At 47.8% G+C, this 16973-nt stretch overlaps 5 protein-coding genes across 5 annotated transcripts; 2 read left to right on the forward strand and 3 right to left on the reverse strand.

The window, feature by feature from the left end:
- Positions 1-491: 491 nt before the first annotated feature.
- On the forward strand, positions 492-1703 carry ARB_02358 (uncharacterized protein; the record flags this gene model as incomplete). The annotated part of the gene is made up of 1 exon (XM_003011255.1): positions 492-1703. The coding sequence occupies one exon, from the start codon at positions 492-494 to the stop codon at positions 1701-1703; it is 1212 nt and encodes a 403-aa protein (XP_003011301.1).
- Positions 1704-1928: 225 nt separating this feature from the next.
- ARB_02359 (PHP domain protein) lies at positions 1929-3455 on the reverse strand (the record flags this gene model as incomplete). The annotated part of the gene is made up of 1 exon (XM_003011256.1): positions 1929-3455. The coding sequence occupies one exon, from the start codon at positions 3453-3455 to the stop codon at positions 1929-1931; it is 1527 nt and encodes a 508-aa protein (XP_003011302.1).
- Positions 3456-5367: 1912 nt separating this feature from the next.
- On the reverse strand, positions 5368-5919 carry ARB_02360 (uncharacterized protein; the record flags this gene model as incomplete). Its single annotated transcript, XM_003011257.1, has 1 exon — positions 5368-5919. One exon carries the CDS (start codon positions 5917-5919, stop codon positions 5368-5370), a length of 552 nt encoding a protein of 183 aa, XP_003011303.1.
- A 3843-nt stretch (positions 5920-9762) lies between these two features.
- ARB_02361 (uncharacterized protein) lies at positions 9763-13785 on the reverse strand (the record flags this gene model as incomplete). Its single annotated transcript, XM_003011258.1, has 1 exon — positions 9763-13785. The coding sequence occupies one exon, from the start codon at positions 13783-13785 to the stop codon at positions 9763-9765; it is 4023 nt and encodes a 1340-aa protein (XP_003011304.1).
- Positions 13786-14821: 1036 nt separating this feature from the next.
- Positions 14822-15930, forward strand: ARB_02362 (uncharacterized protein; the record flags this gene model as incomplete). The annotated part of the gene is made up of 3 exons (XM_003011259.1): positions 14822-15303; positions 15395-15786; positions 15857-15930. 3 exons carry the CDS (start codon positions 14822-14824, stop codon positions 15928-15930), a joined length of 948 nt encoding a protein of 315 aa, XP_003011305.1.
- Between the last annotated feature and the right edge of the window lie 1043 nt (positions 15931-16973).

Genomic DNA, 16973 nt, shown 5'->3' on the forward strand with positions numbered 1-16973 from the left:
GTATGGCTGGTATTGAATATTTCGGAGAAGTTACGAGTTATATTACAGCCAGTGACAATTTTGGTGAATATATTACCGAGTTATTAAGGTTTTGTGTCACCGGCTGTATGAAACTAACGTACTTTAATAAGCGGGTCACTTTGCGGCTAAGTCACGTTCTCGTATCGTATTCACAGCTTGGGAGTGAGTGATGCAATCGAACTCTTCAGCACATATAAAACCGACCATCGCCCATGTACCCAGCCAACTTCTTCCTCCTCTTCTTCCTCTTCGTAGTATCTGAACATTATCTGACAACCATGCCTGGGAAACCTATTGATCTAAGAGGTATGTTTCAGCTAGTCACTATACCCCTTAAATTTATCTCCGTCATATTTTATTAAACAAAACGGCGGAGATAGATATGGGAGAGATATTGGTTATATTTGACAGTAAGGCATTTAATACCCATTTTTCTTACTCATAGATTAAAGCTGACTTCTCAGTCCATAATGAACCCTTCAGAGGGTGTTGATTTGCAGCATCAACACATAAAAACAGCGCGCAAAGAACGCAAGCGTGCAAAGCAGCAGTTAAGCAAAGCAACATACGATACGCCAGAGTACTGGAAAATATCCCAGGTAATCCTTGGCTTAGAGGATACTATCAAAGACCTAATATGGCAGCGTCGGAGTGAAACCCTTTCTTCCGAACCCCACATTTTTGAACAGGAAAAGAGAGAGTACCTGCGACAAAAGGAGGAGAGAGAAGAGCGACGGCAATCAGCCATTAGGAGAGAAGAAAGGTACAAGGAACGATCGAAGGTGCTGAGTCTTTCCAATAACAGAGCTACTCTGCGAGCAGCTTATGTCGACCTTTTCCTTAGCGTCCGGGGGAAAACCTCTAGAGATAACCAGAACGACTTCATTGAATCCATCAAGGCAGCTTACGGATCGAAACAGCTAGGAAACCAGACCACTTACTGCAATGTCTTGACGGGAAGCTGGCATGTGAGACAATATTTCGTTGCGGCCCACATATTCCCACTGTCTTACGGCCAACAAGCAATGGACAACATCTTTGGGAAGGACACCCACGAGGAAATCAATACTGCTAGGAACGGCCTTTTTCTTCCTTCTGAATTTGAACCAGCTTTTGACGCGTATCAAGTTGTCATTGTGCCCCATGGCCCTGTCACGAGCCAGCCGCGGGAATGGCAGGTTATTCTTCTTGACCACTCTGGTTTGAAAGAAGTTCCTGTTTGCGGTATGACATTTGGGCAGCTCCATAAGATGAAACTGATATTCCCCACCGAGTCTCGACCTCGAGCCAAGTACCTCTATTTTCACTTTATACTGGGGATATTGTCTTACTACTGCCCCCAGAAATTTATGGGCGGTGTCGATACAGAATTACTAGACCAGCTAACCATTGCATGGGGTAGTAAAGGCAACTATATAGTGGATGATGTTATCCACGGACTCCTTGAGAGAGTTGGCCATCATATCCCCATGAACCTTCAACAAAATATGCTGAACCATGGATTTCGAGCATTCTCTGAAACGGAAGCTGATGATATTCGTAACGCCGCCCAGGGAATGGACTTGAGAAGCGATACAGGGGAAACCGACAGCGATGGTAGTGATAGTGATGACGACTTTTTTGACATTGATGGTTGGGCGATTGACAATTCTTTCATGAGCGATGATTCAGGTGAGGAATAAGGATTAAAACTGGAGCTAGGCAGGATGAAGTTACAGTATTTTGTCCTAGAGGAGTCGACTTAAAGGTAAGGAAATGATTAGTTTATACCTTTAAGGCTTGCATGACAAGTTTAATAGAATTCCTATCCTTATTTACTGCTTTCACTTCAAGCTACCAACCTCCAATAAGGTCATCTCCCTTTATTTTGAATACTCGGCCCAAGAAGCAAATTATTTGATACCACTTTATATCCAAATTGGATTTGTCATGGCTAGCATAGAGCCAGTCGGATCTTGGACTTCCACGCGGATGAATGAGTGCTTTGAATCAACTCTGGCATGAAGAACAGGATCGGCCTGGGAGATAGCCTGGCGTTTAAGAAGGCCTTTATCAGATATAAAAAGCGCCACGGCATTCGCAGGGAGTCCCTTCACCTCCAGAGCCGCAGATATCGGACCACGGATCTTATTTTCCTTCCCACTTTTTACTTTATCACCGATATGGATTGTCTCGCCCTGGTGGCTAAGGGTAAATTGGATATCAATACTTGGGTCACGAACGATATATGCTCGGTTATGCCGAAGACTATCCACGATCTGTGCCGTTGACAGACTTTCTGAACGAACTACGGTAGTGGGCATACCGACTGCAGACGGAGAGTTATGATAGTCGCTGCCGCCGATAGCGAATGCCCTTGAACCCTGAACAAGCATACTGTGCCATTTATCCACAGCCTTTCTATCGAAATTGTTCCAAACTCCGTTCCAGACCTCCAGTCCATCCATGATATTGAAACTGAATGACCAATCGCACGCAAGACAGTCGTTAGCAAATGGATGATTAGCTACCGCAAGGCCTCCATGGCGCTGGACCTGTCGAACCGCTTGAGAGATAGCGGTGCTGTCATCCCCCTTATAACGAAATTCAACCCATTCGTTCCAGTTGAGGCCCAGTGCATTCCAGTGCCCGCCACGGGTGGTCACCTCGATACCTCTTCCGACAAGCAAAGAAGGTGGAGCAACGGCACCCCAGATCAAGCCTGAGGATTGCGTGTTATGGTCAGTACTGAAGAAGAATGAGAGGTTGGCTTGTTGAGCCAGCTCCACAACTCTTTGGGGAGTCTGTTTGCCATCTGAGTATATGGTGTGAATGTGGAAGTCTCCTCGGTACCATTGTAAGCCAGGTTGTCCAGGTCTGTTTTTCAGCTGGTCGATATTGCTTCCAGATTCGTTCATATAAAGACTGCTATCTATACGGCTTGGTGCAAAGGCAGGCTGAAAGTAGGACTTTACGGGCTCAAATCCCAGGTTGATATTCAATTCGTAGTCAATGCCCTGAGGAACTGAGTTGTATGGGCCAAGGGCTACAGACCAGACACCAGGTTGGATCGCACCCGCAATATATCCAGGGGAAGCGTATTCAGGGGTAATAGTAAAGTTATCCCTTGCACCGCCGGACCATCCTCGGAATCCAGTAGTGAAGTTCCCCTCGAGAGCAAGATGGTGGCCCCGTTGGTCCCAGCATCCAAGATCCAGGGCGTTTCCCTTGCCTTTCAATGAGTACTTTTGCAGCACAGATATTGAAGTTGTTCCTTCGGGAACATCAAAGTCCACAAAGACAAAGTCTAGAACTTTTTCTGCGGGTATATGGCCGGTCAAATTCAAATGGATGGGTTGTTGGCCGCGAATCGATAGGAGACTGGTATCTACAGAGGCAGTTGACACAGCTGCCCATATGAGCACTGCAAAGGATATAAAGGCCCAGGTCACCATTTTCACTCCCAGGATCCGTGTACGATTGTATCAGGAGATGGCACATAAAGATATTGTAGATGGATCTAGTCGCTTGGAAGACATTTATATAGATCGGGCTCGTATACAAAGGAGCTCCACATTCCAACACCTCGTATAGTTATGCTTATCTACCAACCCGGTTGCTCTAAAGTAGCACGCCTGTACCAGGTATTGCAGTCTGTCCCAGCAAGGAGAGAAATTGAGTACTACTACGAAGTCGTTATACGATAGCATATCCAAACGTGCAATAGCTAATAATAAGAAAACGAGCAATGTAATTATTTCACACAGGAGGAAAGAAATATATGTACTAAATGTCAATGTTATATTAATATTTATATATCTATGTAAAAGCTTCATAGTCACCATGTGCATCTGGCACAAATTAAGAGGCTGCAAAGCTCGCCGTGAACTATCATTAAGGGATGCTCAATGCAAAAGTCCCAACCAAAGATTCAAGCTCGAGATCGTGTCCTAGTTCTGAGTTTTTTAGTTACTTCCGGCTCCTTGGAAGATGCAACTCCGTAATAGCTCTCATCATCTTCAGAGCTGTAGTCTACCCTGGAGCGCCCGCGCCTTGTCTTAGTAGTTGTATTATCCTCTAAGCAAGCAACACCAAATCGGGGCATCGCGCGAGCATACTCTGCCCGCATCACACCGCCAACCTATACGTGCTGCCTCGGAGCGGCTAGCCACGTAGTTATGGCGCCATCATTTCCTCCCAAATGGCTTTAAACTTGGCCTTTAGTTCCTCAGGGACAGCTGGTTGATCGGTATCCCGGTTCAAATATCTTATTGTTATTTTATCTACCTATGGTATCCGCGCACCCGTTTACAATTGCCTGCCCTCCCACCCCGGTATCCCGTAAAGACTCACTTCTTCGCAGCCTTCGCACCGCGAGCATTGGGGCCGGCGGGAGCCGGCGTGGTGCCAGTAGAGCCAGTCAAGTTTGATGGGCCCTCTGCAGGAACGTTCGCAGAGTATCACGCGACAGTCTGGATCTTTGATCGAGATTTGGAGGCGAAATTGATTGATATTTATTATTTTTGAGGCGCTGAGGACGGCATGAAAGATTATCCAAGGGCTGGTTTGAAAGCCCCACTCGCCTTTGTAGGTTCCATCTTCGCCTTCTAAGCCCCTGATGAGTTTGGTTCTTTAGGTTCCTTTGAAGTGTGATTGCACCGAGTTCCAGGGTCCGCCGATTCTGAAAGAGCCGCCGACAATACCGAGTCCACTCTTAATTTTGAGCAGAAGAACGTCTTCGTCTTCGCATTATTGGTTCTATTAATGAAATTTTATACGCCATATACTGCTATATTTGTTACCCCTGATGCTTCACCACGGTAGTACCGCTGGTTCTCAGCGTCGCCGTTAACATAAGTATAAGGCCTCCCAATGGCTGTGTGCACGCAAACGTCGAGCTTCCATTGGACGATTTCGTCTGGAGCTGCCAGTGCCTCCGCCAGGACATTGCCGTCCAATGGCGGTCTGTGGTGGGCGGTTTACCAACAGAGTCACTTCTGGGGCTGGAGTGGCTCGCCCAGGTGCTCTTCTCTTTGTTTCTCTGAGGCAGGGCGTGAGAAGGAGTAACATGGATCGGCCATCTAGCAGCAATTTATCCATTTCCTTGGACCTAGTGCCTCTCTCTTTGACAAAAGTGAGATATATCTGTCGCTTTGTGCGCGGCCTTATATTCGGCATGGCTGGGCCAGAGAAGAAGGGGTTGGACGCATTATAGGAACGCAACAGTGGTGGCATGTGGACCCGTAGTTTGTCTGCTCAGGGGCACGATGCTTATCCCGGGACGAACAATTAATAGTTCAGTCCTTCTGAGTGGAGTGCTGGTAACGGTGACATATTTCCGGGCATTAAATATCTAGTTAGCCGCCGTCAAAGGCTCGATATCTCCTTTGGTTGAACGGCGCATTCAGAGGGCGTCCCATTTCGTAGGCTCAGGCCGATGACTTGAAAACGGCTGCGTCCAGGCATGCACAACGTCAAGACGTCAAGAACACACAGATTGTCCGACACACAGACAGTCAAAAGCTCGTTAGGTGGCTGGAAGTTATAGAGGTCATCCCGGGCTTCAATATATTGCCAGATCAGCTCTGCGAGATGAATGGCTGGTTCTCGAGGGTAATCACGGTCTACGGGATTTGACGTCCTTAAGCTGAGTAACCAAGGCTCGGACTTAGCGTTTAGGTTTCCGAGGAGCATCTCATATAGCTGGAAGGCCCCGTCTGCCAACCCGACCTTCGTTTCATGAAGAGCGGCTTGTATTAGTCCATGGTCAAGTATTCTCTGCTCCGGTGGAATAAGAAGTTCGTTTTGGACCATTAGCCGGATAAAGGCAATAAGAGAGTCTCCAGCGCTGCTCATTGTGTTGGCAACCATTGGAACTTGCAGAGGAGCCGTCGTGGACGGATGAGAATGTAATTCCATTGTGTAAATTGATAATGCCCTTATCTTCCTCCTACAGAATCAATCCCAATGCTATCACCCTCATCAATGTTATGGGGGATATCAAGATTGTAAATATTCGTAGGGCCCGCTGGAGATCCAGGAGATCCCAGCCGGGCAATTTGGTGTATTTGCACGAGGAGCTAGAGAATCCTCCATCAGTTGATTGGTATCATAGAAATTGAAAATCCAGAGGCCTTCCCATTGACAGGGACACCGTGGGATCAAGATCAAGCCCAGTTTCCTTATCCTCCTTCTGAAAGTTGGCGAGATGGACATCGCCGTGGATCGCCAGACAGTCACAGACGTCCGCGGTGGTCTCTTCGACCTGATTTCTTCTTCGATCTCGTCTGCACCCTTATAGTTATTCGGCTGGAATAGCTTGTTTGGAAGCTTGGAGTGTCGATTCGGAATTGTTGTATGATTTTATCAAACCGCTGGGCCAAAAAGGGGAGGCCCCTAGTCGTTATATCATTGATATATTTTTTGGCAGTGCCATGCTAGCACAGCAATCATGTATTGTCTTTGCTTGCGAGATCATGACGGGATCATTGCGCTTCTCAACTTTCCCGTCCAACTTAACAAATTGCATGGTCTTCGGCTTAATAACCCACTTACCAAGGTCAACCTCTCTGTCGTCGTTACCTTCGATTGCAAAAGTTACTCGGTTTAGCTCGGCAATCATTCCTGGGATGGTGTGCTTTATCAAAACGACTGAGCCAAGAGTGAGCTCGCACTACTGATCAGCAAGCCGAAGCTATACTCCGAATGAGACAGCGACGCCAGGGGGGTTTAATCATTTACCAAATAGAACTCCTTCCAATCTGACTGGTGTATTGGTTGTAAAACCAATTAGTGCTTTTGAGTGCCATCGGGGTCACCAGTAACTTCGGTGGCACCAAGGACGAACACTCGTAAAGCCATCGGGGAACATCGTTCCAATACCAAAAAGCAGCCAAACTAGCAAATACAGGCGTTTTAAAGGATTTGCTTATAGATGGGCCCCAGAAGTAATCCAAGTCGTGATATGGATTTCATAAGTCTCTGTTGAGTTAAGCAGCAACATGGGAGTAACCGCTGCTTTGCTTGGATAACCCAACTGGCAACTCTGGGGAAACGAGATGCCGACTGGGGTATTGATGTTTGTATCCTTAATCCAGTTGTTCCAGTAACTAGTTAGTTACTTTGTCCACCAGCATTTTGAATTGTCGTCGCAGGGAACCATTTGCATATTGTGTCAAAATAGAATTGGGAGCTTCCTGGTCAATCTTTGCAGTATTGACCGGTCTTGCTTCCAGCCATCCTTTGGCGTCAAGAGAAGCCTCCAAAATGAGAACTCAACTGACGTAAATGAAGCATCCGGTTGTTTGACGACAAACTCCAGCAGGGTATATGGACGGAGTGGCGATGGAGCAGCAGGTCATAGTCTTCCAACAGTGTGCAAATTGATTGATACTCATGACGATTAAAAGATTTTGTCGGCGGTCGAGCACCCCTCATCCGCCAGTTAGGGTGCAGTCGTGTAGTAGCGGTCCTCTTCGTGACGAAATTTGTAGGGTAGCGGAAATCTTGTTTGACCAGCTTTGTAGATGTCCGGCTTGAATCTGTTTAACTACCGAGCCACAGGACTTTTTAATTGATCCTGTCGAAGTGAAACACATGGCGTAATAACAATAGTCACTCGCTGGGAAACGAACAACGAAACCCCTTTTGATGGACGAACGACGAAGTTTTGACAAAAGCAGTGATCACCTGCACGGATGATGGCCTCGCTATCAGGAAGCACTGCATCGAGGCGGAGAAGGTCATTAGGTACACTTGGGCACTCTGCATACAGTGCTCGTAGTGTCTCTGTTAGCTCTGGTTGCTCTTCCGAAAACGCACCATAAAGACTTAGCTCAACAGTCTTCCGATAGCTCTCTTACTGCAGCAGGAACTTTATCCAAAGTCATACTTCTCTTTAATGCTCTCTCTAGCAGTCGATCCTCGCTGGTCTGGCGTGAAGGTGGCGTAAGATCGAGATGTCCATGAGCATGGAACCGCCATGAGTAACTGCATTTCATTAGTCTAGAATACTTTATATCCCCTTTAATCACAATGCTTGCTATCGAAATCGTTGATCCAGCCTGGCTTTGCAGAATCAAATTGAAACATCTTGAGACAAGTATAGCTGGGGAGTTTCCATACGCTACTGGCAAGTGTTCCCTCTGGAAGTCCGATCAATAGCTTTGAAGAAGCATATCAAACCGCTAGGCCAAAAAGGGGAGGGAGACCCCCTAGTTAATTGGCTGCAGTAAGAGTCGTTATATCATTGACAAAGCACGCTGGACTAGTAGGCACTTGACCATGGCATATTTGGAGATGTTTGCCGTTTACTAAGGACAGTGTCCTCTTTCCAGGCATCACGGCATTGCTTTGAATAGATGTTAGCCCCCGTAAGGATTGGCAAGTTAGTTATTAAGTGCATTAACACTCACTAGATGATTGAATAAGGGGCCTCCGAATCTGGTCAATGAATCTGATAGTTGAGTCTGATAGCTCAGTCGCCGCCGCTATGGGTTCAATCAGCACCCCCGTCGAGGCCCAAGTGGGCCGGGAGGAACAAGAAGAGGTGTATGCACGAATCGGCGTCCCAGGCCTCAACCTAGGCTGGAGGGAAGTGGAATCAGCTTGTCGCAGGTGGTTAAAATACCCGGTTTGTCGTCCATGGTTTGCGCGGGCTGCGCTGAAATCCTTGATACCACGACGGCTATGATAGAAAGTAGCCAAGGCAGAGTGCCAAAAAACACTCCCGTTGTGGTAACCCACATCCGTGGGCTTAACTAGTTATCCCTTTCTGGGTCCGGGGCTGGAATTGGGCCAGTGACTATTGACATGACGGCCTCTCCATCGTAAGGCATGCTCCTTTAGTGCCCTGTGGTGCCCTGTGGTAGCCTAATTGGTTGTATCTATCCTAGGCCTGGAATATTGAACGCTAGGATATAGCAGTCGTCCGGATGAACAGTTGTAGAGAAGTAAGTGTGTCGATGAGTCAGTCATGCTAGCATCATAGCATTCTTGCCACCAACTCCTTTGGAATTTTAATACCCTGCTCCTTCTCTATTAATGGCAACTTCTTCTCGTTCGACGATATCAACTTGTTTGATGTCAGGTCGTGGAGTTCGAGGAGCGGAAAGTTGGGCGAATTTATAGCTGGCGCATCCCCCCTGACGTCACTGGGATCCATTCACTAGACAGGCATTGAAGCCCCTGTTTCACTTATCCGGGGTGAACATCTTGATTAACTACTCCAAACAGTCACCCAAGAAGGCCTGGGAGAGTCAAGCTAAACGGTGAAGTAATTATTCACAGCTGTCATTAACTTACGCTTCTCTGGCCAAGTTATCGAGTTACCCCTGAAGACTACGATAGCTAATTACAGAATCCAACGGACCACGCCGAGGGCACATCTTCAAACATCAAAGTCATTTTCATTATTATCCTCTACTCCGTACATTATCAGTCAACAAGCTAAAACACATAAAACATAGTAAACCCAAACTCCCGTGTATGCCACCTATGTGTACAGACAGGATAAAAATCCAGGCTCCGGCTCCGTGAGGTTCATGTCCATGAAACATGCAATGTCCAAAATGCCAATGCAATGGGGAGGGGAAGAATAGGATAAAAGAAAGACATAGGAAAGCGTCAGGGTCTGCGTATGTACAGTCAGTGCAAAAGATGAACAGAAAGACAATATCAGAAACGATTAACGCAGAATAGTAATAGAAACTTAGGGTATTCAAACAAACAATGTTAAAACGTCAAAACATAATCATTTACGGTCTAGGCTTTCAGCCAGTTTCTCCATTCGCAGTGGCACCCACCCGATCCGCCGTCTATTCCAGGGACATCCGCTCGTTTGCTGTTCTTCGATGAAGATGAGATGTTGAATATTCCCGGTGCAGGATTAACAAGCACGCCACCAACATCACGATGTTCAAGCTGGAGTTTCTTCTTTGTCATGATCGGCTTCCCACCCACATCTAGGCCATAGCAGTACACGAATTTCTTCTTCGGGTCACCCCCATGTCTGTCCAGCGTGATTGTGATCGGGTATGGCAAGGAACCGGGCCGTCTAAAATCTTCTGCATAGGATGGTGGTTTTGGACCAGGATCACCGGATGGTGACATGAGTTCCAATCCGGCTTTAGATGGTTGAGTCCATATCTGGACGAGAAATCTTGTTTGTGCCCATGTGCATTGTACGCTGGCAGCGGATTTCGTTGAGCCGCCGTCGAGATCGCTGGGGATGTTCCCGGTTTCCTTGCCATCGCCTATGGGGCGTGAGGACTTGAGGAAAATAGATCGATCGTAGTACGTGTAAAACCCATAATGTTCTGTTGGTAGGCCACGATCGTATAGACGGAGAGGCTGGGATGAAGGGAATGGGTATAGAGTTGCTGGTGCAGCTGTGCCATCGGTATCAAGAGCTGGCGGAGGGATGATTTTGGACAGGTCAGGGAAACCCTCTGGTTCACTACGGCGGAATCGAGCGCTATTTCCTGTTCCAGGAACACCTTTTGGCGGAGCAGTGTCTAAAACGGTTACGAAAAAGGGCGTTTCCTCTCCCTCGAATGGAGCGGCGGTTTTGTCAGTGGTATTTCCGAGGAATGATTGCTCTTCAACACTAGGTTGTGCTGGAGATGGAGTGAATTCATCTCTGCGTTCAAGGGGGTATTGTCTCCTCGCCCAGTTTCCAAGAACGAAAAGGTTGGAAAGGGTAGGTACCTCTCTCTTCCCTTTATCTGCTATGGTGGTGCTATGCTGATAGGTCCCGTTCTTGAATTTGATTTCAATCTTGAACCGAGGCTGGTCCGCATCAAACGGCTTATTTGCGTCCTGCATCTCCTTTGGCAAAGAGCAGCTCCACATACTTGTTGGTGCAATACAACCCGAGTTGATATTGGCAGCACTCGGGCCAGCAACGGTAGATATTCCAGTTGGAATAGGTGGGTAACCAGTAAGATTCAACCATCGATCGTCTTCCATCTTCTGTCCCGGTTCTTGTCCAGGCGTTGGCTGCGGTCCAGAGCCAGGGGGTCTTGGAGGCTGGCTCTGGCCCGGACCTTTCCTCGTCAGCAACACGCCTAACAAGATACCCAAACCGATAAGAAATAGCAATATCAAGATGATGATAATCCAGCAACATTTCCGTCTTTTTCTTCTACCTTCACAGTCTCGATTCCCAGCACAGCCCTGCTTGCATCGACACTTTTGGCCACGCCAGAAACTGCTGTCCTGACCAACAACCTCCTTACGAGATACCTTTTTCTGTTTTATTTCTGTTTTGGACTTGACATCCTTTTTGGTGATGCCTATCTTGGGGGTCTGGCGGATGATTGGTGTCTGCATTATGACTGGGGATACCTTTGGGTGGCGAGGGAAATCGTTGGTTGCAGGTAGGAGATAGGTCCTATCCGGCCGACGTGGTAAGGGGACATCATTCATTTGGATACCGCCAGAGTTCAACGTGGCTTGAGCTTCAGGAGAGAGAGGGCCCGGTGATTCCAGTGGTGATTGTCTGTCTGGTGGTAGAATGGCATGGTACTTTGGAACCGTCTTACGTTTGATAGTTCCTATACCAGCAATCTTATTTTTTGGCCTCTCCGGTGTTGGCTCGGGAGAACATGAAGAATCAGATCCAGAGCTCGATACGCTAGTTCGTCGAGCTGCTGCTGGCGGTGCTATGGGAGCGGGCGGGCCACGAGTTCCTACCATCGTAGGCATGGTGTGGTGAAAAATCGGGGTGGCAGTTGCATGGCGGACGTTGGGGGAAATATCAGGCTCATCCTCTTCGATCATGGTAGATGCAGAATCAGAGCGTCTTCTACCGTCTTCACCTCGAATAGAGTCGACAAACTGTTGAAAGAACGGGTTATTCGTGTTTTGATCTTTGTGGGAATCAGTCCTGCAAATATTTGGGTTGGAGTCCTTGTTCGTAGCACCCCGGCTGTAGCTGGCAAAGGACTGATTATTGGAGATATTTCTTGAACTATGGTTAGCACCTGTGCTGACACTCGCATGGTGACTAGATGGATCCGACATCATGAACGGAATTGACTGCGACGTGACGGCGGAGCAAAGCGATGTCCTATGCTCCTCATTTTCACGGTGTTTAGGTGAAGTAGTGACATTCCCCTTGTTTTTCACAGTGGTGTTAAGGGTAAGATTTCCAGTATCAACCTTCATCTGGCTTTTCTCTTGTTGGAAGTACCAGTGGTCCATACCCGGCCATTCAGTGACGTTGCTTAGTATACGTTTCTCCTTGGAAGTACCTGCACTGTCGGGTGTGATTGGAGAAAAGACAGAAACCAACCGTTCTCGCCAGCCCGAAGCAGGGGATTTAACGGAGGGAGACCCTTTTTCCGTGGCTGTTTCTGGAGTGATGGGTGAAAAGACGGAAACTTGCTTGTCCCGCCATTCCTTGTTTGTGAGGGTTGGCTCATCATGCCTGTTTGGTATAGCAAGCTGCAGGCGTGTATTGTTTGGTAACTCTGGCACAGGAGGAGGTCCTTCATCATCACCCTGAGATCCGTTACGGTGAAGGGTGTTGATAGTAGTCATTGTACTAGAGCGAGATAGCAAGGGAGATAGAAGGTAGTTCCACCAACCTTCAGATCGTCGACGTGGAGAGATGGTCTCCAAACTGAACCGGCTAGTAGATGCAACAAGTCCACCTTCGTTACGGCTGATTTCTTTATTGGAAAACGATCGTGGCCGATTTATTTGTCTTGACGGGGAATCCTCCTCCTCGAACAAAGTCCCAGATGAAAGCACCCGTCTTCGCCGTTCTGAAATCACCTCCATAGTTCCAAACGGATCATCTATCCCCTGTCCACCATAGGCTCCTGGCGGTGGAAGAGCGGGCACTGGAGGGATATCTTCCGACTTGTTAACACCTCTTACCAGGGGAGTGGCTGTTGAGTAAATACTTGACGCTGGCCGAGGTCTTGGTGGCACGGCCTCCTCCATCTTGTCTGATGTCCAGTGTCGTTCTTCACAGGCAGGCGTGACAACTATAGTTGGAGTAACTGGGGTGTTTCCGTGACTGCGCAGGCTATGTATACTATTCGCTCTTCCCGGAGTGGACCTTGCATCCGAGCTAAACGCTAAAGCAGCCGGTGAGCCTAGAGGGACAGACACGCCTATAACAATAGGTCTATCGGACGGTGAGACAGCTATCTCTGGTGAAAGGGGTTTCTGGAACAATCGTATAGGGCCTTTTCGAGCAGACTGACGCTTTTCCACGCGTGCAGGTCTTGATCTTGGTTTGAGCTGAGAAGTATCTATCCGTAGACTCTTCGAGTTTGTCCTGGAAAGAGACCTAGACGTCGATATAGACTGGCCATCCATCTCGGCAACCTCACTGAAATGTTTTGTCCCATCCTGGTCCTGCCGCTGTTGTTGCTGCTGTTCAGCCCACTGATACGTCCTGCTCTGCGCACCAGGCGAAGAAAAGTTCGTGACCAAATTTAAGCCGGGCTTGGGTGACCGTCTTGTCACATTAACGCGAGTAGGTTGTTTAACTGATCCCCAGCGGCCCTTTAGTTTCGATATGCCGCCTAGTCCTTCCTTTGGGTTCAAAAACGGGTTGTTGGAGCTAAATGTTTCCGCCTTCGCGTCCTCTGGCGACGTGAATGGGTTTGAAGGGTCCGGAGAGGAGTCGAGATCATCAAACGGCGTGAGTAGCTCTTCATGTATGGGGGATGAGAGTGGGAAATTCGGTATTTGGGGGATTTGTAGCTCTGCCGGCTTGGGCCCATCACGCCTTTGGCCATAGGAAGGCGTAAAAGGGTTGTTGGACATGGTGGCGAGTGTCCTGGGTGGTTTCGACAGCGGTTCAAGAAGTGTAGGTTGTTATTGATGATGTTGTTGTTGTTTGTCCAGACAGTCTCATTGTTATCATGCAACAGAAGAATGAATGTGTATGTTTATTCAGACAATCGCCATGGCGACAATAGCCAGCAGAAACAAAAAAACAACCTGAATAGTGATTAATAGATATATGGTAAAAGAAGAATAGTAAAGCTCAGCAGACTTGAAGCTGAGTGAGTGTGAATGTATATCCAGACTGTAGATCAACGCACAGCGCTGCAGCCTGAGTGTCTAGAAGAGAGTGAATAGAATAGAGCAGAGTACAGAAGGTGTACAAGAGAGAAAAGAACAGAAGGGAGAAAAGAAACAAGTACCCATCGCTGTAGAAGAAGATCACTCCCTCTTCTACGGAACCTGGACCTGTACCTATGTATATCATCTCTTTGCTTCCCGGGGGTATCATCCACCGCCAATCAAGCCCCTGCCCTGAACTTCTGCAGAAACGCAGTGGAGAGCCCAGGAGGGCCTGCCGTCGAGTCAAGGACCTGTCCAATGCCAGAAGAGAGCTCCCTAACCGCCCGTGCAGGGCAAGGGGCTGCTGCTTCTCCCGCATGCAGCGGGCCAGTTGGAAGGTCGAGGAGGAGAAAAGCATCGCTGCCCCTGGACGTTGAGTGACTCGAGTTGGGTTTCCCGCGATGTGATTGGCTACAGCTTGTTTCTCTTAGCGCCGGGTAAAAGTTAACTCAAAAGTTTGCTATTTTTAGTGTCGAAGCTATTTATTCGACATCGAAGAGTCAGAAAGTCAGGATAGATTTTCTGGTTCTAGCTAGCATGGTTATGGGTATACAGAGAAGCTTACTTGGGGTAAAAGGTGGACTTATCTTGTCTTCCTCTCGTCCTGCGTTGGGTTGCGGTAGTAGAGGGATAGATAAGGTAAGATAATATTTGTGGAGGGTCAAGGGAAAGGAGTGTAATAAGATTAAGGAAGAGAGTAAGTACCTCCGCTTCTCCTAGTAAGGTACTGTGCATGACCTTACCCGCATTAACCATATCTAGGACATTACCTACTTTGAATCACATTCTGTCAGAGCTCATCTCAGCCACCAAGCCATCAAACATACATACATCAGCGAAGATGCCACCTAACATTCGCTTTCTGACCGTGTCCCAAGTGAAGCGCCTTCATGCAACAATCATTTCTCCCAACACAGTCCCAACCCAACCAGACCTGCTCGAGTCCGCAGTCCACTCGCCCATGAACCTGAATCACTACGCTGGCCAAGAAGACATCTTCCAACTCGCCGCGAACCTCTCTGAGAAAATCATGAGAAACCACGCCTACCAGGACGGGAACAAGCGCACCGCTCTCGTGGCCGCTGACATGTTCCTGAAAATCAACGGACATCATCTGCAAGGCGGTTTACGTGGAGAAAGCAGCGGCCTCGCAGAAGCCCAGGTTGCCCTCGTTACTAATCAGATGAGCACAGAAGACCTAGGCAAATACTACAAGTCTGTATCGAGAAGTTCACCCACGAGCTCAACCTAACGCCATAAGCATGCTGCGGTACCTTCCGCGAACGTTACGCGGAGGCTCCTCCAGGGCTGTCAGACGCCACTTCCACCAGGTCACAGGAGACTTCACCGACTACGACGCGAAAGGTGTTCCGACCACCGCCAAAGTGCCCATTATCGTCGGCGAGCCAGGCCAAACATATGTGCTGGTCCCCACGGATATCGGAAGAGCGTTCCATACGGCATCTCTTGCGTTGAACGAACCGACGACGGGAACTACTTCCTCTGGGGCCACGGATGAGACGTGCAAGGCTACTTTTTTCCATGACTCACAGCATTTCGGAGTTGGAGGGTCATCGAAGTATCCCCAGCTCCGCATACCCATGAATCTTCCGCGGCAGACAGACTCGAATACAAGTTCTGCAACTATATATCTGAATGGAAAGATGCATAATATGGTTTTGGATGGGACTGCTGATGGTAAGCCATGCAATGCAAGTCCCTGGACATTTAAATGAGGCCACCACTTCTAACCTGACGATTTATGCAGCGGGATTTGCGCGGATGGCTAATGACACTGCGCGAACTTTACATGATGACCTTGAGAAGTTGAAGGACATGTAACTTATTCACTATGTATCGACAATGGGCATTTTGGGAGGTCAAGGTACGGAGAGAAGAAGCCTCGAGGTACCCGACACCTGACATGGGAGCAATATACTTAATTAATATGCACTCAGTCACGTCTGTCACAATGTATAAATGAAAACCCTGCATGCATATTACCAACAAGGCTGCCACTTAATGTATAATGCATCTAGTATAATAACAGACTCTCTATAAACATGGGGAAGGCTCTTCTATTCTTAGTCACTCTACATAAACGACACTTAGTCAAGCCAGTCAGTCAGTCATTGTACTCTTTCTCATTCTCTTATTCTCTCTCTCTCTCTCTCTCCGACTATCTAACAAAGAGAAGACAAGACCGAACCGTAGAAACCACATGCAAAGCATGTTTCCCATTCCCATTCCAAAAGAGACGATAACACTGATAGGAAAAAAAAAAAAAAAGGAAAAGGAAAAAGATAAGGAAGCGAGTATATGAAATCCAAAATAAGCCGATAGGTAGATAGAGAGATGAATAGATAGATGGGTCGGTCGGTAGATTTGTTGGTCGACAGGTGTAATACACGCAGAGCCAGAGCCAAGGAATCAAGCGAGTATAAAGGGGGAAAAACAAATATTCATAGCAAGTCAAGTCAAATAGACCACTCCAAGCACGCCGTTTTGGTCACTCGCAGGGTAAAGCATACACACGAACGGATATCGAGATTTAGGTTGGGAGGTGGACCGATTGTAGGTCGGGTCCGGGGGATAGATGGGTTGGGTGGGAGTAGTAAAAGAGTACGTTTTAGAAAGGACAATCACGAAGTGAAATGAAGTGGTGTGGTGTGGGTTGGTGGTATAAGTAAGTATAAGGAAACGACGTTAAGAGCAAATTTCTAGGCCCAGAAAAGAGGAACTGTAGGCGGTAGATAAGATGGTAGATGGATATCTTTGCGCAAAACATTGAACAAATGAGATGCTTGACGCGGACGTCGACGGGGTCAAGGCGGGAAGGAAACCCGAGCTCGAAGAATGTATATTTGAAGAAAGGCGGAGGAGGT

The sequence above is a fragment of the Trichophyton benhamiae genome (genome assembly GCF_000151125.1).
Source record: "Trichophyton benhamiae CBS 112371 chromosome Unknown contig00294.0, whole genome shotgun sequence".
NCBI classification, from domain to species: domain Eukaryota; kingdom Fungi; phylum Ascomycota; class Eurotiomycetes; order Onygenales; family Arthrodermataceae; genus Trichophyton; species Trichophyton benhamiae.